General features: G+C 51.1%; 1 protein-coding gene across 4 annotated transcripts in view; it reads left to right on the top strand.

The window, feature by feature from the left end:
• The first annotated feature begins 297 nt into the window (after nt 1-297).
• LOC139277967 (C-type lectin LmsL-like) overlaps nt 298-9,697 on the top strand; it is a 93,061-nt gene continuing 83,661 nt past the window's right edge. The window contains exons 1-2 of one of the 4 annotated variants that reach the window (XM_070896606.1): nt 298-373; nt 6,021-6,129. In XM_070896606.1, the coding sequence (XP_070752707.1) occupies nt 317-373; nt 6,021-6,129 (166 nt within the window). In that variant the 5' untranslated portion in view covers nt 298-316. Of the gene's footprint in view, nt 374-2,357; nt 2,953-6,020; nt 6,130-9,697 lie in introns of those variants that run through there. The other 3 variants (XM_070896607.1, XM_070896609.1, XM_070896608.1) reach the window with 3 other exon arrangements.

Raw genomic sequence — 9,697 nt, 5'->3', positions numbered from 1 at the left:
GACTGTTGGAAAATGATCATTAATGCATCCACTATTTCTAGGGCCACTTCCTTAAGTAATCTGGGATACAGCCTATCAGGCCCTGGGGATTTATCGGCCTCCTTCTGTGCTGTATGATTCTATAACAAATAATATTTCAATATTAAATATACTCCACAGAGCAATAAAACTGAATATGCTCAATGTAAAAAAGTGATAAACAATAAATGGTATGTTTTATTTTTATTTAAAGCTGCACTGCCAAAAACTGCATCACGGCGGCCACCTTGCCTCCTTACACTGGCAAATGCAGAACGATTTCGTGAGTCAAGTGATAATGAAATCGAACAGCTCATTTCCTCCAACTTGGATCGGTTTGAGTGACGTGCATAAGGTAATGTCTGAGTTATTACATCACAAATTATTTATTTTTAAAATTTTATTTATTCACAGGATATAGGCTTCGCTGGCATGGCCAACATTTATTGCTCACCCCTAATTGCCCGTGAGAAGGTGGTGTTGAACTGCCTTCTTGAACTGCTGCAATTCATATTTTTTTTATTTCAAAATATACTTTATTCATATAAAAATTTGTACAGTACATTCAAAGGCAGTTCAATATATTTAGCTGCGGTCAGCAATCCCATACACTACATTTGGGTGCTAACGGCAGTTCCGTTCGATACATTTCCTTGCTTTTCAGTTCAAGTACAATTCGGTACAATACGGGATAGATTGTAGTACATTCAACAAATTACATTACATGTGTCACTATACAGTACACGGAATGGGTGACGGTACATTTACATTTTTCTTTTCACCGTGCATTACAAAACAGAACTTGCATTGTACATGGCACGACAGGTGTTTACAGATCATGGTGCTCCACGTATACAAACAAAAAATTACAAGTACAGCCCGAGGGGGGTTTTGTACTGATTCCTACCCCCGGGTTTTCCGTGGCAGAAGGGCTTTAAACTGTGGCCCTTCCCCACCGTGCCTTTGCGGCGACTGCACCAATTTTAAGTGCGTCCCTCAGCAAGTAATCCTGGATCTTGGATTGCGCCAGTCTGCAACACGCAGACGTGGACATCTCCTTGCTCTGGAAGATCAGCAAGTTTCGACAAGACCAAAGAGCGTCTTTGACCGAGTTGATGGCCCTCCAGCAGCAGGTGATGTCTGTCTCGGTTTATGTCCCTGGGAACAGCCCGTAGAGCACAGAGTCCTGTGTTACAGAGCTGCTTGGGATGAACCTCGACAGCAACCACTGCATCTCTTTCCAAACCTGTCTTGCGAAGGCGCAATCCTGAAGGAGATGGGTGACAGTCTCATCCGCCCCGCAGCCGTGCTGCTGAGACGTCGGTTGTGCATGAACGCTCTGACGGGTAGGGCCCTCCTCACTGCCAACCAAGCTACGTCTTGGTGCTTGTGTGGAAGCTCTGACGATGAGACTGTGGTGTATGTAGCACACAAATAACTGACTCCACACGGTCTGGTGTAAGTCCAACTGCTGTGACCTTCGTCCTTTATTGTTCAGCTCCAGAGTGCCTCCCAGGTGTGGTGGTCAGCCTTATATAGCCCTTGTTACAGGTACTACCAGGGTTTCCCACCGCAGCGCCCTCTGTGGTGTGGCATAGTACTTACATTACATTTAAGGTACTGGGACAATACACAAATCATTACATAACATCACCTTCCCCCCCCCCCCCACCTGGACGCAGGACAACGATACACACATCATTACATAACATCACACTTGTCCAACGGAAGGCAGGTGGGCATAGACAGTGCATTAGTATGGTACATTTTATCTGGTACATTAACTGGTTATTGACTGGTAGCGGAACCTTGATTTCCTTGTTAGCCGTTATCATTAATTGTACTTCATCCATTATTTTACACAAATACAGTGGCCATTCAGCATAAAAAAGTAATTCTTATTATAAATTCGCTATCTCACATTAACATAGCTCATTTTAGACTCGCTCTGCCAAACAGAAGTCCTTTGTGGGGACCACCTCTTTGTAAGGCCCTTTTAAGACTCCCGGGTGCATTTCCTTTTTAAGGCGCCATCTTTGATGCAGGAGGATTCCATGAGGCTTCTCCTTGGGCGCCGCCATCTTTGATGCTCTGCAGCTCCGACACGATGCCGCCGCCATCTCCTTCTCCGCCGTCGCAGCCTCTGCTCCCCTCCGCTGCCACCTGACTTGCCGCGTCCTCCGCGGCCTCCGTAGCGGCCTCCCTGCGGCTGCCATGGCCGCCGACCGACGCTACCAGCTCCTCCGCGGGGCCCTTCCGAACCGCCGGCCCCTAGATCCCTCAGCACCCCGCCCGCAGCGCCCCGCCGGCTCACCACCCCCCCCCCCCCCCCCCACTAGGCCCCTCTGTGCAGGGCTGCTTGCCTGTGGGGGCTGGGGCTGCAGGGTCTCTGTGTGAGGTCCGGGCCTGGGACTTGCCTGTGGGGGGATTGAGGCTGCAGCTCCAGCTCGGTCGGCGCTGCTCTCTGGGGACCCGGGGCACGGCAGCACCCCGGGGAGCAGCAGCCTGTGGAGTGGTGAAGTCTTCCCAGCTCCCACGGACCGTCCCCATCCACCTCCGGCCGAGGAGTGTCGGCCCATCGCCTGCAACGACCCACAGAGGTAAAGCGTGCGTCTCGTCCCCGTGGGATACCTGCACCATCGCTCTGCCAAGAACAGGTATTAGTTCCCTGGTGTAGGTACGCAGCTTCGCCGTGACCGGGACCAGCTTGAGTCGTGCAGCTGGGTTAATCCACAGTTTATCAAAAGTTCTCCGACTCATCAACGACGGACTCGAGCCCGTGTCTACTTCCATACTCACAGGGACTCCGTTGATTTTTACTTCACTTATCACTGGGGGCGAATCGTCGGTGCACGTATACAGTCCCAACACCTCATCATCTTCTACCTGCTCCTCGCTGAACAGTGGATCATCCTCCATCTCCTCAGCCACATGGTGAGTCCGATTTCTTTTACACATACGCTGAAGGTGGCCTTTAACGTGGCAGGTATTGCACGTGTACTCCGCAAACCTGCACCGGTGAGCCCCATGGCTTCCTCCACAGTGCTGCTTGATTGGCCCCCCTCGGCGGACTCTGAGCTCCAGGATCCCGAGGTCCGTGCTCTCTGCCCCGGGCAGAGCCACGTTCTGCAGTTTTGTCCGTGGTGGGCGCCATCCTGTGGACAGTGCCTGCCGGGTTCGAGACTGTGTGGATCATTTGCTTGGTGCTGCAAGTCGAGGTCATATATGCCCTGCTGATGGCGATGGCCTTTGTCAGAGCGACTGTGGGTTCCGTGGCCAGCAGCTTGTGAAGGAGGCCCTCGTGGCCAATCCCCATGACGAAAACGTCCCGCAAAGCCTCGTCAAGGTGTGCCCCAAAATCACACAGCGCCGCGAGTCTCCTGAGGTCCGCAGCATATTTGGTGACATCCTGGCCCTCAGGTCTGCAGTGATGGTAAAATTTGTATCTGGCCGTGAGATGCTCTCCTTCAGTTTCAACTGGTTACGAATGAGTTCAGTCAGCTCCTCGTATGACTTGTCCCTGGCACTCCCAGGTGCCAGAAAATCCCCGACGAGACAGTAAACCTCATCTCCACAACTGGAGAGCAATATCGCCTTACGCTTCTCTCTCATTGCGTATGTGTCCTCCGTCAGGTCATTTGCTGTGAAGTAGTACTCGAGCCTTTCCGTAAAGGCCTCCCAATCATTGCCCACGGTAAAATCCTTTAGCGAGCCCAGAGTAGCCATGGTTGCGTGGAGTTCGTCCGCTTCCTCGTTGCCAATGTGGTGTATGTAGCACACAAATCACTGACGGTCTGGTGTAAGTCCAACTGCTGTGACCTTCGTCCTTTATTGTTCAGCTCCAGAGTGCCTCCCAGGTGTGGTGGTCAGCCTTATATAGCCCTTGTTACAGGTACTACCAGGGTTTCCCACCGCAGCGCCCTCTGTGGTGTGGCATAGTACTTACAATACATTTAAGGTACTGGGACGATACACACATCATTACATAACATCACCTTCCCCCCCCCCCCAACTGGACGCAGGACAACGATACACACATCATTACATAACAGAGACATTCTGCCAAACGAGTTCGACAGTCCGCTCAGGGAACCAGCTGACAGGGTCCACCCTCTCCTTCTTTCGTAGGGCATCCAGGACCTTACGTGCTGACCACTGTTTTATGGCCTTGTAGTCAAAGGTGTTTTTTCTGAAAAACTTTTCCACGAAGGACAGGTGGACAGGCATGGTCCAACTGGTGGGGCGTTTCGCGGCAGCGTGGGCCAGACCCATCCTTCGCAACACCGGGGACAGGTAGAACCTCAGCACGTAGTGACACTTGGTGTTTGCGTACCGGGGGTCTGGGCACAGCTTGATGCAGCCGCACACAAAGGTGGCCATCAGGATGAGGGCCATGTTCGGAACATCTTTTCCTCCACTGTCCAGAGATTTGTACATCGTGTCTCTGCGGACACGGTCCATTTTGGACCTCCAGACAAAGTGGAAGACGGCCCGGGTGACTGCCGCGGCACAGGAGCGAGGGATGGGCCAGACCTGTGCCACGTGCAGCAACCCCGAGAGCACCTCACTCCTGATGACCAGGTTCTTTCCTGCAATGGAGAGGGAGCGCTGCTCCCACTATCCCAGTTTTTGTTTCACTTTGGCGATACGCTCGTCCCAATTTTTGCCGCACGCCCCGTCCGCTCCGAACCATATTCCCAACACCTTCAGGAAATCTGGCTTGACGGTGAAGGGAATGGAGGCTCGGTCGGTCCAGTTGCCAAAGAACATGGTCTCGCTTTTGCTGTGATTCACTTTTGCTCCCGAGGCCAGTTCAAACTGGTCGCAGATTGTGAGCAATCTGCGGACCGACTGCGGATCCGAGCAAAAGACAGCGACGTCGTCCATGTACAGGAAGGTCTTGACCTGAGCGCCTCCGCTGCCTGGGATCGTCACCCCTCTAATGCCCGCATCCTTCCTGATGGACTCGGCAAAGGGCTCGATACAGCACACAAACAGGACAGAAGAGAGAGAGGACAGCCTTGCCTGACTCCAGATCTGATCGGAAAGCTTTCAGTTTCCCACACGTTGATTAGAACTGTGCTACTGATGTCTGTGTAGAGCAGCTGGACCCAATTGCGGATACCCTCCCCAAACCCCATTTTGGAGAGCACGTCCATCAGGTACGTGTGCGATATCCTGTCAAAGGCTTTCTCCTGGTCTAAGCTGATTAAACAGGTGTCCACCCCCCTGTCCCGCACGTCGGCGATCGTATCCCCGAGTAGCGCGAGGCTATCAGAGATCTTCCTGCTGGGGACAGCGCAGGTCTGGTCCGGGTGAATCACCAGCTCAAGAGCAGACTTGACCCTGTTGGCGATGACCTTTGACAGGATCTTGTAGTCCACATTGAGCAGCGAAATGGGCCGCCAGTTTTTGATTTCCTCCCTCTCCCCCTTCTGCTTGCAGATGAGGGTGATGATGCCTTTCCTCACCGATTCTGACATGCTGCCGGCCAGAAGCATACCCCCGTACACTTCCAGCAGGTCTGGGCCTATCCAGTCCCACAGAGCCGAACACAACTCGACCGGTAAGCCGTCGCTTCCGGGAGTTTTATTCGTCTCGAAGGACCGGACGGCCTTTGTCAGCTCGTCCAGAGTTAGCGGGTGGTCCAGACTCTCCCGCTCGCTGTCGTCTAAGCCCTCCGAAATAGACGACAGGAAAGACTGGGAGGCCGCGCGGTCTGCTGCAATTCATATGGTGAAGGTACTCCCACAGTGCTGTTAGGTAGGGAAATCCAGAATTTTGATCCAGAGACAATGAAGGAATGGTGATATGTTTCCAAGTCAGGATGGGGTATGACTCAGAGGGGAGCTTGGAGGTGGTGGTGTTCCCATGGGGCTGCTGCCCTTGTCCTACTAGATAGTAGAGGTCACGGGTTTGGGAGGTGCTGTCGAAGAAGCCTTGGTGAGTTATTGTAACCAAAATATACATTTTTAAATGGTGACATTATTTCTCTCCCTCAGGAGTTGGCTTTTCTTTGGACTGATGGATCTTTATTTGATTACACAAACTGGGATGTGAAGCAGCCCGATGATCATCAAGGGAAGGAGAATTGTGTGGAAATTATTCCAAGTATGTTCACGCAAATGTTATGGCAAGAATGTTTTATTGGAAATCAATGTCCCCGCAGGAGAATGAACATAAATACAGCACAAGCACGGAAAGAGAGCCAAAGAGACCATTGCAGGAGGGTAGAGGAACATAGAATCAGTGTAGGCGCAGAGAGAGCCAGAGGGCATTGTGGGAGGATGGAGGAACATAAATTCAGTGCAGGCTCGGAGACAGAGGCAGAGAGCATCATGGGATGGTTGAGGAATATAAACACAGCGCAGGTGCAAAGAGAGTGACAGTGAGCATTGCAACACAACCACAGAATTACAGATAAGTATTTAGGATGTATTTGGTGGTTGGTGTTAAGTTAGTCTAAGTATTTAGTTTATTGGTTAGTGTTTTTAGTGTTTTTTTTAAGTGATTAGAATTTTAGACTTTGAAATTCAACTGCATAGCGCCCGTTGCTTGGTCACTATTGGTGTCGTTTCGGTTCAAAAATGGCATCCAAGCTGCGCGCGCATAATTCTGATGCAGGCCACACCGGACGCCATCTTGGTGAGGGTGGTAACATCAGCACTGGGAGCCCATGTCAGAATAGACAGATCGTAACGCCAGTCGGTGATGCAACACTGATTTGATGCCAGCGCTTCCATTTTCATCCTCAGCAGTGGAAGTAATGCCCTCTGGTAACCTCGCACAGCTGAATATGCTTTCAGCAGCAGCAGGGCCCCCTACCAGTGATATTTAAAGGGATCATCAACCACTCTCACCTCAGTTGCTGATTAATTTTTACTGGCTCTGTGGAAGTTTGTTTGGAGCTTTCTAGAGTTGTTTAAAGTTGGTCAGGTGATGGGGAGTGGCGCTGCAAATGGAGAAGGCCTTGCTTCTGGTCAGACCACTTGCTCCCAGTCATGGGTGCTCTAGTTGTCATCCCCCTTGGCCTGCAACATGACAGGGAGATGGAGCAGAGGCAGCAAAGACAACCTGCTCACAGAGGGAGGAGGAGGAGGGGGGTGAAGGGCTCTCAGCAGGAGGCCATACCACTTAGGGTCTTCCGAGAGCAATTCTCTTTCCTCAATCTGAGCCAGGAGCAGTGTGTGAGGTGTCTGCATTTATGAAGGAGATGCTCACAGAACTCTGCCATCCCAGATGGCCTTCCAGGATGACGTTGAGCACTTCTGGGCCCAAAATGTGGGATGAGGAGGGTGTAGGATGTGAGAAGGAAGATAACGTATGAGGATACCGGCATCTGGTACTCTCTCAGCCCTGCCGTGCTCGGCCGTGCCCCTCCGAATAAAGCCCAGCACTGTCTCCTCCATGCAGGTGAAGTCAAGCAGGCGAGCAGAGGTAAGTGTGTGAGGGTGAGGTGAAGCTATGAATATGAGGTATGAGTTGTTGGTAGGTGAGTGATGGGAGTGTGGTGCATTGAGCAATGTGTGAGGCCAGTGTTGCACATGGTGGGATATGGCATTTGAAGATGAATTCACTGACCGTGGCCACTCGTGTGAGATCATTTAACATCTTCCTGCACTGCACCATGTCCTCAGGACTACACTGCTGATATTCACCACATTGGCTATCTGCTCCCACTGCACTATTGTCTGTTGCCTGGAGGGTCTCCTGGTCACCTGTGGAAAGAGGACCTCTCTCCTCGAATTGACCTCCTGCACCACACCTCGAGTACTGCATCAGAGAACTTTGGTGTACGCTTTCTCCCTGTTGTCCCATCAACGTTTGAGATTTTGCGCAACCAGTTGAATGATGAAATGCAGGCAGAATGCACCTCCTCTTTAAACAGTGCAGCCTGCTTTTAATTAGTGCAGGCTAGTTTTAATTGGTACTCGCCAATGTTTCCTTTAAGCAGCGTGGCCGGGCAGGGCTCTGGAACTCCCGCGCAGCCGACTCACCCACTTTGCATTGCAAAAACTGCACGTGCGGTTCGAGGGAACATTGGTGCTAGCCTCTACTGAACATTCAGCCATTCAACAGCGTGTTCAGCGCTGGGTTGATTGCCACAATCATGGAAATGAGTAGGCAGCATAAAGTTTGCAGGGGCGCAGGTAGCTAGTGCATCGCGATCCCCACAACCGTTTTCAGAGGCAAACCAATTTCTAGGCCTTAGCCTTTTAGTGTTAGCTATACAGTTAAATAGCCTTATAGCTAAAACATTTTTAAATAACTGTTAGCTAACATGGCAGGAAAGCTGGACCCGTCACAAAACATCCCAATAGTGGATAGTCAAGGGGCTATAGGTATGGAGGAACAATACAATCACTATTACTAATGAAGTAGTACTCGGTAAAATAATGGGACTAAAGGCGGACAAGTCCCCTGGACCTGATGCCTTACCTCCTAGGCTCTTAAGAGAAATGGCTGCAGAGATAGTGGATGCATTGGTTGTAATCTACCAAAATTCCCTGGATTCTGGGGTGGTCCCAGCAGATTGGAAAACCGCAAATGTAACACCCCTATTTAAAAAAGGAGGTGTACAAAAAGCAGGAAACTATAGACCAGTTAGCCTAACATCTGTCGTTGGGAAAATGCTGGAGTGCATTATTAAGGAAGCAGTAGTGGGACATTTGGAAAAGCATAATTCAATCAAGCAGAGCCAGCATGGTTTTATGGGAAGTGGACCACTTCCCATACCTCGGGAGCCTCTTATCAACGCAGGCAGACATTGATGCGGAGATTCAACATCGCCTCCAGTGCAGCCTTCGGTCGCCTGAGGAAAAGAGTGTTCGAAGACCAGGCCCTCAAATCGACCACCAAGCTCATGGTCTACAGGGCTGTAGTAATACCCGCCCTCCTGTATGGATCAGAGGCATGGACCATGTACAGAAGATGCCTCAAGTTGCTGGAGATATATCACCGAAGATGTCTCCAAGATCCTGCAAATCTCCTGGGAGGACAGGCGCACCAACATCAGTGTCCTCGCCCAGACTAACATCCCCAGCATTGAAGCACTGACCACACTCGATCTGCTCCGCTGGGCAGGCCACATAGTTTGCATGCCAGACACAAGACTCCCTAAGCAATTGCTCTATGCAGAGCTCCTTCACGCCAATGGAGCCAAAGGTGAGCAGCGGAAACATTACAAGGACTCAAAGCCTCCCTGGTGAAGTGCAACATCACCACTAACACGTGGGAGTCCCTGGCCGAAGACTGCTCTAGGTGGAGAAAGTGCATCCAGGAGGGCATTGAGCTCTCCGAATCTCAACGCCGCGAGTGTGAAGAGGTCGGGCGCAGGCAGTGGAAGGAGTGTGTGGTAAATCAGTCCCACTCCTTCCCACCCCCCCCCCCTTCCCCCGACGAATGTCTGTCCCATCTGTGACAGGGGCTGTGGCTCTCGTATTGGACTGTTCAGCCACCAAAGGACTCACTTTAGGAGTGAAAGCAAGTCTTCCTCGATTCCCAGGGACTGCCTATGATGATGATGATGATGATGAAAGGGAAATCATCTTTGATAAATTTGCTGGAGTTCTTTGAGGATGTAACGAGCAGGGTGGATAAAGGGGAACCAGTGGATGTGGTGTATTTTGATTTCCAGAAGGCATTCGATAAGGTGCCACTTAAAAGGTTACTGCACAAG

The sequence above is a fragment of the Pristiophorus japonicus genome, chromosome 13 (assembly GCF_044704955.1).
Source record: "Pristiophorus japonicus isolate sPriJap1 chromosome 13, sPriJap1.hap1, whole genome shotgun sequence".
NCBI classification, from domain to species: domain Eukaryota; kingdom Metazoa; phylum Chordata; class Chondrichthyes; family Pristiophoridae; genus Pristiophorus; species Pristiophorus japonicus.
The sequence above is the reverse complement of the archived record's forward strand: the minus strand, read 5'-3'. Positions and strand labels throughout refer to the sequence as shown.